General features: G+C 47.8%; 1 protein-coding gene across 2 annotated transcripts in view; it reads left to right on the forward strand.

The window, feature by feature from the left end:
* Nucleotides 1–16,225, forward strand: part of NAA16 (N-alpha-acetyltransferase 16, NatA auxiliary subunit) — a 48,184-nt gene that overhangs the window by 22,626 nt on the left and 9,333 nt on the right. For both annotated transcript variants that reach the window (XR_011559069.1, XM_070751379.1), the window contains exons 8-15: nt 561–656; nt 2,282–2,388; nt 4,361–4,433; nt 5,185–5,354; nt 6,437–6,589; nt 11,837–11,965; nt 12,955–13,168; nt 15,039–15,232. Coding sequence is in view for 1 of the 2 variants with exons in the window: in XM_070751379.1 (XP_070607480.1) it covers nt 561–656; nt 2,282–2,388; nt 4,361–4,433; nt 5,185–5,354; nt 6,437–6,589; nt 11,837–11,965; nt 12,955–13,168; nt 15,039–15,232 (1,136 nt within the window). In the remaining variant the exon portion in view is untranslated. The remainder of the gene's footprint in view (nt 1–560; nt 657–2,281; nt 2,389–4,360; nt 4,434–5,184; nt 5,355–6,436; nt 6,590–11,836; nt 11,966–12,954; nt 13,169–15,038; nt 15,233–16,225) is intronic.

Raw genomic sequence — 16,225 nt, forward strand, 5'->3', positions numbered from 1 at the left:
CCTCGTGTTGCATTGTGTTTGGTTGCAACGCCTTGAAAATAATATATCTTTGTCTGAACATGAGATATTTAACTATTTCAGTTGCTTGTTATTCGTGAAAACCGGCCTCTCCAATTCAATATTACTTCTAGTAATTTTGAGCTGCTCTTTGGGAGAGAATTTCATGTTTGCGTTTATTTGGAAACGAAATAAAAAACATATTAAATTATATCTCGAATTGAAAAGGATCCGTTGAACTGCATCTAAATTTAAACGAAGGGGAAATGTGGTGGGGCACTAATTTTTGGGATGCACAATTCACACAACAAAACTCTCTAATGGATTGTGAATTGTAAAGACACTTGTAAAAATCTGAAATAAAGATACTAGATTTAATGCTCGCACAAATACGGATTCAGGTTTTCTGCTTGCAGGGAAACTTCAGGCCAGTGAAAATGAATGATTGGATTTAGCACAGAACATACAGGAATACAGTGTTTTCTGCATTGTTGCTTGTCCCTGAATTGTGTGACTTTAAGGCATAACAACTCCCAATTTTACACTTGTCATCCCTCAAATAGACTCTTTAGACGAGAGGCTAGAATTGTATGAAGAAATAGGCAAGAGACACCCACGCGCTGTTTCGCCTCGAAGGCTACCTTTAAACTTTGTCACAGGTAACGTCTTTATATCAATACTTTTTTCTTCTTTTTAATTAAACTTTATTCATTTTCAAGTCTTTTCTTTAAAAACAATGATACAATAATACTTTGAGTAATTCTGCATTGTTATACATTTCCGTTTTCTCTATGCAAAATCACACATTTCTCTATACAGTAGAACCCCGACTTACGAGACTAATTGGTTCCGGAAGGAGGCTCGTAAGTCGGAACGCTCGTATGACGAAACATTGTTTCCCATAGGAAACAATGTAAAGTCAATTAATCCGTGCAACAACAAAGAAAACCGCTGCCGCCGAACGCGGAAGTTAGCGTTCGGCTTCAGGAGACAGCTGCGAAGCGGCGCGCGTGTTTTAAAAGGTTGCAGCTGGCCTGGGGGGCTTGCCAGCACCCCCCCGAGCCCCCCAGGCCGGCTGCAACCTTTTAAAACACGCGGGATATGAGCGCCAAGGAGCTGTCTCCTGAAGCCGAACGTGGAAGTTAGCGTTCGGCTTCAGGAGACAGCTCCTTAGCGCTCGTATCCCGAATGTGAGCTCGGGAGGCGAACAAAAATGTCGCTCCCCTCCCAGCTCTTATCTCGAGTAGCTCGTAAGTAGAGCTGCTCGTATGTCGAGGTTCCACTGTACAATAAATTCACATATTTCCATTTTCTCTATACAAAATCACGTTGCACATATTTATTATTTCTCTTATTCCGTTTGCTCAAATATTTCTATTTATATATGGAGGTGTCTGTAATGTTGCAAATGATTTAGCTTTACTAGATAAGTGGTCAAAGCAATGGAAACTGCAGTTTAATGTTTCCAAATATAAAATAATGCACTTGGAAAAAAGGAATCCTCAATCTGAGTATTGTATTGGCAATTCTGTGCTAGCAAAAACTTCAGAAGAAAAGGATTTAGGGGTAGTGATTTCTGACAGTCTCAAAACGGGTGAACAGTGCGGTCAGGCGGTAGGGAAAGCAAGTAGAATGCTTGGCTGCATAGCTAGAGGTATAACAAGCAGGAAGAGAGAGATTGTGATCCCGCTATATAGAGCGCCGGAGAGACCACATCTGGTATACTGTGTTCAGTTCTGGAGACCTCACCTACAAAAAGATATTGACAAAATTGAACAGGTCCAAAGATGGGCTACAAAAATGGTGGAAGGTCTTAAGGATAAAACGTATCAGGAAAGACTTAATGAACTCAATCAGTATAGTCTGGAGGACAGAAGGAAAGGGAGGGACATAATCGAAACATTGAAATATGTTCAAGGGTTAAATAAGGTTCAGGAGGGAAGTGTTTTTAACAGGAAAGTGAACACAAGGACAAGGGGACACAATCTGAAGTTAGTTGGGGGAAAGATCAGAAGCAACGTGAGAAAATATCATTTTACTGAAAAAGTAGTAGATACTTGGAACAAATTTCCAGCAGCCGTGGTTGTTAAATCCACAGGAACTGAATTGAAACATGCCTGGGATGAACATATATCCATCCTAAGATAAAATACAGGAAATAGTATAAGGGCAGACTGGATGGACCAGGAGGTCTTTTTCTGCCGTCAATCTTCTATTCATAGTTTATGCAAAATGAACATGGAGTTCTTATGTAATATAATCTATATGTGTTTTTTGCTTTTAGGTGAAAAATTTAGAGAATTGTTGGATAAATTCCTAAGGGTTAACTTCAGCAAAGGTTGCCCGCCTCTGTTTACAACTTTGAAATCTTTGTACTACAGTACAGAAAAGGTCAGTTTTCTTATAGTCCCTATATGTATGTATGAATGTGTGTGTGTGTGTGTGTGTATACACACACATACACACAGTTATAGTTATAGTTTATTAGATTTGTATACCTCTCCTCTCCAAAGTCTCGGGGCGGCTCACAATATAATAGTGATACAATACATTACAAATCCAATAGTAGAAAGTTAAATCAATTTAAAAAACATTAATACATAGTAAAATCCCTAACTATAGAATCATACACATTCAAACTTATACATACATGCACACGTGTGTGTATAAGAGAGAGACATTACGATCTCTAGAACATTTTTTTAAAATATTTAAAAATACTAAGCTTTCATCAGCCCCTGTTGACTTTGTCAGAATATATATGGTTACTTTCTGGTAATACCTGTTGGATTGAACCGGTGGAAAAGTAGATACTTGTTTTAAACAAAAAGTCAGATTTTATCACTCATTGTAAATAAAAAGTATGGATGCATTAGTTCTCACAATGGAAGAATGGATGGAGCTAGCAGAGCTGATGGAATTAACTGCTTTAATCAAAGAAAAAGGATACGTTCCATTTTATTTTAACTTGAAACACTTCTAGATTGCATGCTTTGGATAGAAAAACAATGAAATTCTGACTTTGGTGTTGGCTGATTAGATTAGTGTGTGATTGCAGAAATGGTTACTATATACAGTGATCCCTCGATTTTTGCAGGTTCAAACTTCACGAAACGGCTATACCACGGTTTTTCAAAAAAAATATTAATTAAAAAATACTCCGCGGTTTTTTTTCTATACCACGGTTTTTCCCACCCGATGACGTCATATCTCATCACCAAGAGTCACTTCTCTCTCTCTTTCTCTTTCTTTCCTGTCATTCTCTGCTTCAATCATTTTCTCATTTCTCTTTTTTTCTCCCTTTTTCTATAATTTTTCTCTCTCTACCTTCCACTCTCCCCACTCTTGCTCTCTCTCTCTCTTTCTCCCTCTCTCTCTCCCTCTCTGTGAGAACGCCTGCCCCCACCTCTCCTGCAGCCCCTCGCTGATAGCTGGGACGAAAGTGCTCTCAGCTAAGGGACTGTGAGAGGGGCGGGGCGGGCATTCTCAAAGCGCTCAGAGCGGCTACCGGCCGAATGAGGAGGATGAGAAGCCGTAGCCGCCAGTGCTGCTGCAGGAGGACCCGTGTCCCAAGAAAGCCGGTGAGAGGGGTGGATCGGGCGGGGCGGGGCGGTAGCGGCGAGGGGGCCGGAGGCGCTGGGGGGGCAGGGGCAGCCGACATTCAAAGCAATCTTTGCCGGCCTCCGCACTTTCGTCGCTCCCTGCCCTAATTTCAAGCCCAGCTCCTTGCGCTGCCTTGAAAAAGGGTGCGTGGGGGTAGTTTTTGGCTGTCCATAGCCAAAAATGGTGTTTTTACTTCCACACCGCTACTTCGCGGAAAATCGACTTTCGCGGGAGGTCTTGGAACGTAACCCCCGCGAAAATCGAGGGAACACTGTATATTAAATATGCAAAAGTTAAAAATAATGAGACACTAATGTCAATGCCTTTATTCTAGTGTTCTGTAAACATTTGAAAGTCAATGCTTTTTTTTAACCCCGTACTCCTTTCTCTTCTCTTTCTTATTTTTCCATTATTTTTATTTTTCCTTCTTTTTAAATATTTTGAGATGTTTAATAAAATTTTAAGGAAAAAAAAAAAGAAAGCATGAAAACACCCAACATTTTATTTGGGAAAATAACTGCTGCAAAAAACGACTCTAGATGGCAGCAAAGAGAGCCAGGCAACTCTTTATCGCCATCTAGTGGTATTCCAAGGAGGTGTTTTCAAGAATGTACAACAGTGAGCAGTACAGGAAATATCTTAACGTTCTATCAAGTTAAGAAATTGCAATGTTTGTTCGTTGAGAGAGAATACATGAATGTTAATCGAGACAGTAACCACAGGACTATGTTAGTACAACTTTCTTAAATCTCTTTTATAGATTTCAACAATCCAAGAGCTGGTAATTAGTTATGAAGCTTCTTTGAAAACCTGTCACATGTTTAGTCCAGACGGTAAGTTTGATGCTGGGGAAGGTAGCTAAGACACAAGGTTTCATGAGTGTAATCTGGACTGCTGTATCTTCGCAGGGGAATCCGCTTTCTTAAGAAACAACCCTTTTGATAGTACGTACAGTGATACCTTGTCTTATAAACCCCTCATCATACAAACTTTTCGAGATACAAACCCAGGGTTTAAGATTTTTTTGCCTCTTCTTACAAACTATTTTCACCTTACAAACCCGCCGCCGCTGCTGGGATGCCCCGCCTCCGGACTTCCGTTGCCAGTGAAGCACCCGTTTTTGTGCTGCTGGGATTCTCCTGAGGCTCCCCTCTAGGGGAAACCCCACCTCCGGACTTCCGTATTTTTGTGATGTTGCAGGGGAATCCCAGCAGCGCAAAACAGGCGCTTCACTGGCAACGGAAGTCCGGAGGCGGGGTTTCCCATGGAGGGGAGCCTCAGGGGAATCCCAGCAGTGCAAAAACAGGCGCTTCACTGGCAACAGAAGTCCGGAGGCGGGGTTTCCCATGGAGGGGAGCCTCAGGGGAATCCCAGCAGCGCAAAAATGGGCGCTTCGGCTGGCAAAAGGGGTGAATTTTGGGCTTGCACGCATTAATCGCTTTTCCATTGATTCCTATGGAAAACATTGTTTCGTTTTACAAAAATTTCACCTTAAGAACCTCATCCCGGAACCAATTAAGTTTGTAAGACAAGGTATCACTGTACTTCTAGGTTAGGCATTGTGAATTGTTCTATGTGTTCCAGAAAATGGAGAGGAAGAACCGCCAACGACGCTGCTTTGGGTTCGATACTTCCTTGCGCAGCATTTCGACAAGCTTGGCCAATTTTCCTTGGCTCTGGATTACATCAATTCTGCGGTGACAAGTACTCCAACGTTAATAGAGCTGTTCTATTTGAAAGCCAAAATTTATAAGGTAACTGCCCTTCCTCAACTATTCCATATTCGGCATATGTGAATCTTGGTGTATTTATATTTCATGTAACTTGATAATGCACCTAAAGACGAAGGTAGATAGTGAAGGGCAGGATGATTTGACTTATAGAATTGGGTAGGGTAGAGTAGCGTTGCATAGTGTAGAATAGAATAGGAATAGAATATATTGCATGGCATAGAATAGCAGAGCAGAGCAGAGCGTAGAATGGAATGGAACGGAATAGAATAGAATAGATGGCATGGTATTGCATAGAAAATAGAATATAATAGAATCAATACAGAGAAAATTGTTCTGCCGGCGTGTTTCAACCGCCCGTAATTACAGGGTAATTAGTCCAGGAAGACACACACCACACGATAAAAGGAAAACCCAAAAGTTTTTATAAACAGAAACAGCTCCCTTTTTAAATGTCAAAGAGATTTTCTGGTACACACAAGGCACAGGTTAAATGCAGTCCAATTGCTCACCCAATAACTGGGAAATTGAGTCCAATTCTAAAGTCCAGAGAGTCCACACACACAATCCTGAACAGTACAAAAACCACGATCTTGACGAAACAATGAATCAGATAAACTGCCAAACACCAGGTTGCACTTTTATCTGTAGCACTAATTACAGCAGCCCCACCCAACCACATTTTCTCTTGTAATAATCCTTCAGTTGTTGTCTCCTATGCATCACTCTACGCATGCGTGGATGTGTCATTAATTCTTGTTCAGAATCCAAGGATGATACAGGTGATTGACCTCCTCCTGGGCTGTCTGCCAAACTCCCCTCTTCCCTGTCACTCACGCTTCCTTAGTCAGAGGAGGCTTCGTCGGCAGATTCCATCAGGAGCAAAAGAGGCCTGCGGCATGTGGATGTTTCCCCCACATCCACCTGCACATTCCTTGGGGCAGGAGCTGGGCCAGAGCTAACCACAACAGAAAATAGAACAGAAGGATAGGATAAGGTAGGATAGCGTAGTGTAGAGTACTGGAAGCGAAGATTGTTAAAACGCTAGCACCCTTCTTCATCGAATGGAACAAAATTGAAAATAGATGCTCTTGCACTCCCCATAGCATGTCGGGAACCTCAAGGAAGCTGCCAGGTGGATGGACGAGGCACAGTCCTTGGATACAGCTGACCGATTCATCAATTCCAAGTGCGCGAAATATATGCTGAGAGCAAATCTGGTCAAGGAAGCCGAGGAGATGTGCTCCAAGTTCACGCGGGTAAAAGAAAAATAATTATGTTACCTGTTATCACATTTGTTTGTTTGTTTGTCAAACTATAGGGTGATAATTTGCACATATTAAACATTAGATAAATAATAGACAATAGGACAGGGACGGTAGGCACAGTGCTGCGCTTATGCACGCCCCTTACAGACCTCTTAGAAAGGGGGAGAGGTCAACTGTAGATAGTCTAAGGTTAAAGGTTTTGGGGTTAGGAGTAGAAACCACAGAATCAGGTACTGCATTCCAGGCGTGGATGACTCTGTTGCTGAAGTCGTATTTTTTGCAGTCAAGTTTGGAGCGGTTGACATTTAGTTTAAATCGATTTCGTGCTCGTGTGTTGTTGTGGTTGAAGGTGAAGTAGTCGTTAACAGGTAGGATATTTTGGCATATAATTTTATGAACTATAGTCAGAATGGAGACAACGGAGTTGTAAGTTGTCTAAACCAAGAATTTCAAGTCTGGTGGAGTAAGGTATTTTGTTGTGAGAATGAGTGGTGGATTAAAATTAGGAGAATAATAGCAGACCTAATAAAAGATTACAGTGATCCCTCGAGTTTCGCGATCTCGATCTTCGCGAAAACGCTATATCGCGATTTTTCAGCAATTGTTACCATCTCGATCTTCGCGAACACTATATCGCGATTTTCCCCACCCGATCAGGTCACTCTCTTCCTTCCTTTCTCATCTTTCTTTCTCTCTCTCTATGTTGCTTCTTCCTCTCTCACACTCTCTTCCTCCCTCTCTCATCTCTTTCTTTCCTTCTCTCTCTTTCTCTCCCCCTCTTGCTCTCGAGCGGCCGCCTAGCAGCTGATCTGCTCGGCAGCGCAGCAGCAGCGAGGAGCCGAAGATCTTCGGCTCCTCGCTGGTGCTGCGCTGCCGAGCAGATCAACTGCTAGGCGGCCGAAGGAACGTTCCCTGGGTCTTCCCCGCCGCCTCGGATCCTCGCTGATGCCCGCCCGCCGTTTGCCGCTCGCCCCGTTCGGCGGCCGCACGTCCCGTTCGCCCGCCGCTCGCCCCGTTCGCCAGCTGCTCCCCTCGTTCGCCCCCCACTCCCCTCGTTCGCCCGCCGCTTGCCTCATTCGCCCGCCGCTCCCCTCGTTCGCCCCCCACTCCCCTCGTTCGCCCGCCGCTCCCCTCGTTCGCCCCCCACTCCCCTCGTTCGCCCGCCACTCGCTTCGTTCGCCCCGCCGCTATCGAACTTGCTATCGAGCCTGCTAATGAAATCCAACCCGCAGCGGCCCTTTCCCTCTCCAGGCTGCGGGAGGGGTCCGGAGAACAATGCCTGGCGCCGCGCTCCCGGCTGGGCTTTTTCCCCCCATTTCCCCTCGGGTGGAATTTCAGACCCTCCGCCGGTTGGATTTCATTAGCAGGCTCGATAGCAAGTTCTTCCTCCCTTTAGAAAGCCCCGCAGCCTCCTCCGCCCGGCGAGGCCGCCAGCGAGGACCCGTAAAGCCGCCGCCGCCGCAGCGAGGCCAAGCCGCCCGCTCCCACGGCACGGGCTCCCAACACAGCGCCGCTCAGCCCGCCCTCGGCGATGCCTCCGCGGATCTGCAAACCCAGCCGAGCGACGCCTCTGGTCTGGGCGAAGGCAGTGGGCAGGCCCCGCCGCAGCAGGCCCCCGCGGGCACCGCGCGCCAAGGGCCGGCCAGGCCGCCGGCCAACAAAGGGGCTCCCTCGCCTCCAGCACGGCAACTTGGAGCCCGGCACGCCCCGCAGCCCTCGCCTCGCCCGCCCCCGCCTGGCCGGCGCTCCGGCTACCCCCGGCTGAGGAAGAACCGAGTAGCCCCCGCCCTCCCCCGCCCGGCTCCCTTCAGCCCCCCGGGGCCAAGCGGGCGGGGGGCGGGCGGGACTTCGCCTGTCTCCGCCGCCAGCATCGCCCCTCCGGCGGGCCGGCCTCCCCCGCCCGCCTCTGCTGCAGCCGCCGCCGCCTCCCCGACTGGCACAAAAGGGCCCCGCCCGCCCCGCCCCGAACCTTACCTTGCGAGTTTTTGGCTGCGGGGGGAGAAGTAGGATTTTCCTAACTCCCTCCCCCTGCAGCCAAAAACTCAAAGCCTGTATCCTGCCGCCCGGTTTACCCAGGACACGAGCGGCGAAGTGACTTGGAGGAATGGAGATCCGGCCCTTCACTTGCCCTCCCAGCAAAAGGCAAAGCCGCGCAGCTCCCCAGCCGCCAAAGGAGGCTTAACCCCACCCCTCTGTCCCACTCATCGCCCGTGGCCGGCATAACCTCCTCCTGCCTATCCCCGCTTTTCTGCCGGCCACGGGCGATGGGTGGGACAGAGGGGTGGGGTTAAGCCTCCTTTGGCGGCTGGGGAGCTGCGCGGCTTTGCCTTTTGCTGGGAGGGCAAGTGAAGGGCCAGATCTCCTGCCTCCTGCCTCCCCCCCCCCCAATGTCTCCGCTGTAGCAGCTGCTACAATAGACTTCCACGCCTTTCGTCCGTGCCTGGCGGGAGGTGAAGAGTTCTTTGCCCAGTGCAAAGTTGACAGCAAGCAGTTCCGCAGTCGCCGAAGGAGGCTTAACCCGCCCGGTTTCAGTGGGGTTTCCCCGTTGCCCAGGGATTCCTGAACCCACCACAGCCACCTCCGTTCGGGCGAAGGAATCCCTGGGCAACGGGGAAACCCCACTGAAACCGGGCGGGTTAAGCCTCCTTCGGCGACTGCGGAACTGCTTGCTGTCAACTTTGCACTGGGCAAAGAACTCTTCACCTCCCGCCAGGCACGGACGAAAGGCGTGGAAGTCTATTGTAGCAGCTGCTACAGCGGAGACATTTTGGGGGGGAGGCAGGAGGCAGGAGATCTGGCCCTTCACTTGCCCTCCCAGCAAAAGGCAAAGCCGCGCAGCTCCCCAGCCGCCAAAGGAGGCTTAACCCCACCCCTCTGTCCCACCCATCGCCCGTGGCCGGCAGAAAAGCGGGGATAGGCAGGAGGAGGTTATGCCGACCACGGGCGATGAGTGGGACAGAGGGGTGGGGTTAAGCCTCCTTTGGCGGCTGGGGAGCTGCGCGGCTTTGCCTTTTGCTGGGAGGGCAAGTGAAGGGCCGGATCTCCTGCCTCCCCCCCCCCCAAATGTCTCCGCTGTAGCAGCTGCTACAATAGACTTCCACGCCTTTCGTCCGTGCCTGGCGGGAGGTGAAGAGTTCTTTGCCCAGTGCAAAGTTGACAGCAAGCAGTTCCGCAGTCGCCGAAGGAGGCTTAACCCGCCCGGTTTCAGTGGGGTTTCCCCGTTGCCCAGGGATTCCTGAACCCACCACAGCCACCTCCGTTCGGGCGAAGGAATCCCTGGGCAACGGGGAAACCCCACTGAAACCGGGCGGTTTGGACTTTCCATTCCTCCAAGTCACTTCGCCGCTCGTGTCCTGGGTAAACCGGGCGGCAGGATACAGGCTTTGAGTTTTTGGCTGCAGGGGGAGGGAGTTAGGAAAATCCTACTTCTCCCCCCGCAGCCAAAAACTCGCAAGGTAAGGTTCGGGGCGGGGCGGGCGGGGCCCTTTTGTTGCTAGTCGGGGAGGCGGCGGCGGCTGCAGCAGAGGCGGGCGGGGGAGGCCGGCCCGCCGGAGGGGCGATGCTGGCGGCGGAGACAGGCGAAGTCCCGCCCGCCCCCCGCCCGCTTGGCCCCGGGGGGCTGAAGGGAGCCAGGCGGGGGAGGGCGGGGGCTACTCGGTTCTTCCTCAGCCGGGGGTAGCCGGAGCGCCGGCCAGGCGGGGGGCGGGCGAGGCGAGGGCTGCGGGGCGTGCCGGGCTCCAAGTTGCCGCGCTGCCTTTGTAAACCTGCCCGAGGGAGGCGAGGGAGCCCCTTTGTTGGCCGGCGGCCTGGCCGGCCCTTGGCGCGCGGTGCCCGCGGGGACTGCTGCGGCGGGGCCTGCCCACTGCCTTCGCCCAGACCAGAGGCATCGCTCGGCTGGGTTTGCAGATCCGCGGAGGCATCGCCGAGGGCGGGCTGAGCGGCGCTGTGTTGGGAGCCCGTGCCGTGGGAGCGGGCGGCTTGGCCTCGCTGCGGCGGCGGCGGCTTTGCGGGTCCTCGCTGGCGGCCTCGCCGGGCGGAGGAGGCTGCGGGGCTTTCTAAAGGGAGGAAGAACTTGCTATCGAGCCTGCTAATGAAATCCAACCGGCGGAGGGTCTGAAATTCCACCCGAGGGGAAATGGGGGAAAAAAGCCCAGCCGGGAGCGCGGCGCCAGGCATTGTTCTCCGGACCCCTCCCGCAGCCTGGAGAGGGAAAGGGCCGCTGCGGGTTGGATTTCATTAGCAGGCTCGATAGCAAGTTCGATAGCGGCGGGCGAACGAGGCGAGCGGCGGGCGAACGAGGGGAGCGGGGGGGCGAACGAGGGGAGCGGCGGGCGAACGAGGGGAATGGGGGGAGAACGAGGGGAGCGGCGGGCGAACGGGGCGAGCGGCGGGCGAACGGGATGTGCGGCCGCCGAACGGGGCGAGCGGCAAACGGCGGGCGGGCATCAGCGAGGATCCGAGGCGGCGGGGAAGACCCAGGGAATGTTCCTTCGGCCGCCCAACAGCTGATCTGCTCGGTAGCGCGGCAGCAGCGAGGAGCCGAAGATGAGGTTTCCCCGTTGCGGCTGAAGGAACCTTCCCTTGGTCTTCCCCACCGCCCACACGCAAACTTCACCATCTGCGCATGTGCGGCCATGAAAAAATGGCCGCACATGCGCAGATGGTGTTTTTACTTCCGCACCGCTATATCGCGAAAAATCGAGTTTCGCGAGGGGTCTTGGAACGGAACCCTCGCGAAACTCGAGGGATCACTGTACATTGATTGGAAATTTTTTATTGGGAATTATAAGCCCAAGCCCAGAAAAATTTCCCAGGAAATTTGAAAGTGACACGAAGGCCCGGTCAGTTTCCTGCCATTCCCCCTGGGTTTCTCTCTCTGGCGCAGTGTACGGGACGCAGCCTCGCACCGGGTGTATGGGAGGCACGTGCTCCTCCTTGCCGACTCTGAGTCCCTCTTTTTTTTTTAAGCCTTAAAAGTTTTGGATTTTTTTTGATTCCCCTCACCTCACCTTCTTCCTTCGGCAGCGACTGTCCTCCTCCTCTTCTTCCTCCTCTTCTTCCCACCCAAATTCCAAGCTTTTATTTCTTTCCTAATGGGTTTGCACGCAATATTTGCTTTTACATTGATTCCTATGGGAAAAATGGCTTCTTCTTGCAAACGTTTCTACTTAAGAACCTGGTCACGGAACGAATTAAGGACTTAAGTAGAGGTGCCACTGTACTTTTCTTCATTTCCAGGAAGGGACTTCTGCCACGGAAAATCTCAACGAAATGCAGTGTATGTGGTTCCAGACAGAATGTGCCCTGGCTTTTCAAAGTTTGGGAAAATACGGGGAGGCTTTGAAACAGTGCCACGAAATTGAGAGGGTAAGTGGATCAACGGATGGTGGTTGGTTGGTTTCTTTGTTTGTTTATTAAATTTGTATGCCGCTCACCCCCAAAGGACTCGGGGTGAAAATCAGCTGCCCAGCACGTGATGGAGCTGAAACATGGCAACGTTTCGCATGCCCTCCAATATGGCTCCATGTGCCATGGGTTCGCCACCACGGGTATAGGGTCTCCTGCTTGAACAGGGCATTGGACTGGGAGACCTCCAAGACCCTGTCCCGTCCCATCCCATCCCGTTTTATACTGTGCTGTGCTGTGCTATGCTATGCTATACTGTATTTTGCATTCAATTCTATTCTGTTCTACTCCACTCCATTCCATTCCATATTTTCTATTCTACTCTACTCCACTCCACTCCATTCAATTCCATTCCATATTTTCTATTCTACTCCACTCCACTCCGTTCCATATTTTCTACTCTACTCTACTCTACTCCACTCCATTCAATTCCATTCCATATTTTCTATTCTACTCCACTCCACTCCATTCCATATTTTCTATTCTACTCTACTCTACTCCACTCCACTCCATTCAATTCCATTCCATATTTTCTATTCTACTCTACTCTCCTTAATCTACTCCACTCCACTATATTCCATTTCATATTTTCTATTCTATTCTACTCTACTCTACTGTACTCACTCTACTCTACTCCACTCCACTCCATTCCATTCCATATTTTCTATTCTACTCTACTCCACTCCACTCCATTCCATTTCATATTTTCTATTCTATTCTACTCTACTCTACTTACTCTACTCCACTCCACTCTATTCCATATTTTCTATTCTATTCTACTCTACTCTACCCTATCCTACTCTACTCTACTCTATTCTATTCTTCATTCCAATACGTTCTGTTCTGCTCCGTTCCATTCCATTCTATTCTATTCTTAGCAGGGGGTTTGACTAGAAGACCTCCGGGGTCCCTTCCACCTCGGTTATTCTGTGTTCCGTTCTCTTTCTCAGCACTTCTTTGAGATCACCGATGACCAGTTTGACTTCCATACGTACTGCATGAGGAAGATGACCTTGCGTGCCTACGTCGACCTCTTGAGGTTGGAAGACGTGCTAAGGAAGCACGCGTTTTACTTCAAGGCGGCGCGATCGGCCATTGAAATCTACTTGAAGCTGCACGACAACCCCTTGGCCAGCGAGAACAAAGAGCAAGAAGTGAACTCTGGTATTTTGAACTTTCGCCAAGCAGGATTGGAATTCGCTTCCCAGTCAAGATTGTTGATTGGGCATTCCAAGTCAAGATTCTTTGCTGTTAAGAATGTCAAAGCCATCGTTCGCTTTTTAAAAAAAAAATTAAAAGTTTCACCTTGATGCAGGAATAGAGTTCAGGAAGAGTTGGGTACATAATAAATTTAATAAATTAATTAAATAAATATAATTAATTAAACTAAATAAATTAAATTATTAAATTAAATTAAATTAAATTATTAAATTAAATTAAATTAATTAAATCAAATCAAATCCTGGGAATAATCAGAGGAACTCTCAGCTTGGTTGTTTTCATGCCGACATTTCATTACCCAAACTAAGTAATTTTATCATCATCATCATTATTATTATCATTATTATTTAAATTGAGATTCAAGTTGTGAATAACTACTCAGCCACACACAGATATAGTAACTTGAATTAAAGTTTACTTTGAGAAATAACATATAAACAGTCTAAAGTCATACACATAACAAGTCAGAATAACAATTCAAATATTATTAAATACAAAGTCTTTCTTACCAATTGTCTTTGTCATAATCAGCAAACAAAGATATAGAAACATAGAAACATAGAAGACTGACGGCAGAAAAAGACCTCCTGGTCCATCTAGTCTGCCCTTATACTATTTCCTGTATTTTATCTTACAGTGGATATATGTTTATCCCAGGCATGTTTCAATTCAGTTACTGTGGATTTATCTACCACGTCTGCTGGAAGTTTGTTCCAAGGATCTACTACTCTTTCAGTAAAATAATATTTTCTCATGTTGCTTTTGATCTTTCCCCCAACTAACTTCAGATTGTGTCCCCTTGTTCTTGTGTTCACTTTCCTATTAAAAACACTTCCCTCCTGGACCTTATTTAACCCTTTGACATATTTAAATGTTTCAATCATGTCCCCCCTTTTCCTTCTGTCCTCCAGACTATACAGATTGAGTTCATTAAGTCTTTCCTGATACGTTTTATGCTTAAGACCTTCCACCATTCTTGTAGCCCGTCTTTGGACCCGTTCAATTTTGTCAATATCTTTTTGTAGGTGAGGTCTCCAGAACTGAACACAGTATTCCAAATGTGGTCTCACCAGCATTCTATATAGCGGGATCATAATCTCCCTCTTCCTGCTTGTTATACCTCTAGCTATGCAGCCAAGCATCCTACTTGCTTTCCCTACCGCCTGACTGCACTGTTCACCCATTTTGAGACTGTCAGAAATCATTACGCCTAAATCCTTTTCTTTTGAAGTATTTGCTAACACAGAACTGCCAATACAATACTCAGACTGAGGATTCCTTTTCCCCAAGTGCATTATTTTACATTTGGAAACATTAAACTGCAGTTTCCATTGCTTTGACCATTTATCTAGTAAAGCTAAATCATTTACCATATTACAGATCCCTCCAGGAATATCAACCCTATTGCACACTTTAGAGTCATCGGCAAGCTTAAACACATTTTGGCTATAATACATGACTACAGTACAGAGAGATTGTAGAGAAAATGCAGAGCAAACCTAAAAGTGAGTAGCCAGACAAAGAGAAACAGAGAGGGTGACTCAGAGAAATAAGGTATGAGCTCTAGCTCCCTCTTGTGGGAGTCTGCAACACCTGCAGCCAATATATTGCAAACCTAACACGTTACGGACAGAGTCCTAACACGTGCACACAAGCAAAAAACAAGATGGCAGCCAGTTCTGCGAGCCCAGGAGGGGGATTCCCTGCTTCTGGTTCTAAAGAACCGGTCCAAACTGGGAGCATTCCACCGCTGCTCCCAACCTGTGTCCAAATCAAAACCGCAAAAAAAAAAAAGAATTCTGTTTTTCTACAGAAAACCTTTCTGCCAAAGAACTGAAGAAAATGCTCAGCAAGCAACGGCGGGCGCAGAAAAAAGCGAAACTGGAGGAGGAGAAGAAGCACGCGGAGCGAGAGCGGCAGCAGAAGAGTCAGAAGAAGAAACGGGATGAAGAAGAAGAGGAGACCAGCGGCCCGAAGGAAGAGTTAGTGCCTGAGAAGCTGGAAAGGGTAAAAACTCTCTTTCTTTCTTTCTTTCTTTCTTTCTTTCTTTCTTTCTTTCTTTCTTCCTTTCCTTCCTTTCCTTTCTTCCATCCTTTCTTTCTTCCTTCCCTTCCCTTCCTTTCCTTCGTCCCTTCCCTTTCTTTCTTCCTTCCTTCCTTTCTTCCTTTCCTTTCCTTCTTCCCTTCCCTTCCTTTTCCCTTCCTTTCTTTCTTTCTTTCTTTCTCTCTTTTTTTCTTTCTTTCATCCCTTCCTTTCCTTTCCTTTACTTCTTCCCTTCCCCTTTCTTTCTTTCTTTCTTTCTCTCTTTCTTCCTTTCTTCCCTTCCCTTTCTTTCCCTTTCTTTCTTCCTTCCTTCCTTTCTTTCTTTCTTTCTTTCTTTCTTCTTTCTTTTTTTTCTTTCTTTCTTTCCTTCCTTCCTCCCTTCTTTCTTTCTTTTTTCTTCCTTCCTTTCTTTCTTTCCTCCCTTCCTTTCTTTCTTTTTTCTTTCTTTCTTTCTTTTTTCTTTCTTCTTTCTTTCTTTGTTTGTTTCTTCTTTCTTTTTTTCATTCCTTTCTTTCTTTTTTTCTTTCCTTCCTTCCTTCCCTCCTTCCTTCCTACCTTCCTTTCTTTCTTTCAGATTTGTATGCCGCCCCTCTCCATTGACTCGGGGCGGCTCACAACATTTCAACAATAAAACAGCGTACAAAATACAATTGGATCCAATTAATATAGTTAGTTTGAAACATTATAAAAGCTGAATATCTAAAATAATTCATTCAATACAAAGCAAGCATACCAGGCATTCAGTGGCCAGAGGCTGGGATCTAATGACCCCAAGCCTGGCACCATAAATAAGTTTTCAAGTTCTTACGAAAGGTGAGGAGGGTGAGGGCAGTGCAAATCTCTGGGGGGATTTAGATTGAGATTCCAGAGGGCCGGTGCCCCCACAGAGAAGGCTCTTCCCCTAGGACCCGCCAAGCAACATTGTCTAGTTGATGGGACCTGGAGAAGGACGACTGT

This window comes from Erythrolamprus reginae, chromosome 4, assembly GCF_031021105.1.
Source record: "Erythrolamprus reginae isolate rEryReg1 chromosome 4, rEryReg1.hap1, whole genome shotgun sequence".
Taxonomy (NCBI): domain Eukaryota; kingdom Metazoa; phylum Chordata; class Lepidosauria; order Squamata; family Dipsadidae; genus Erythrolamprus; species Erythrolamprus reginae.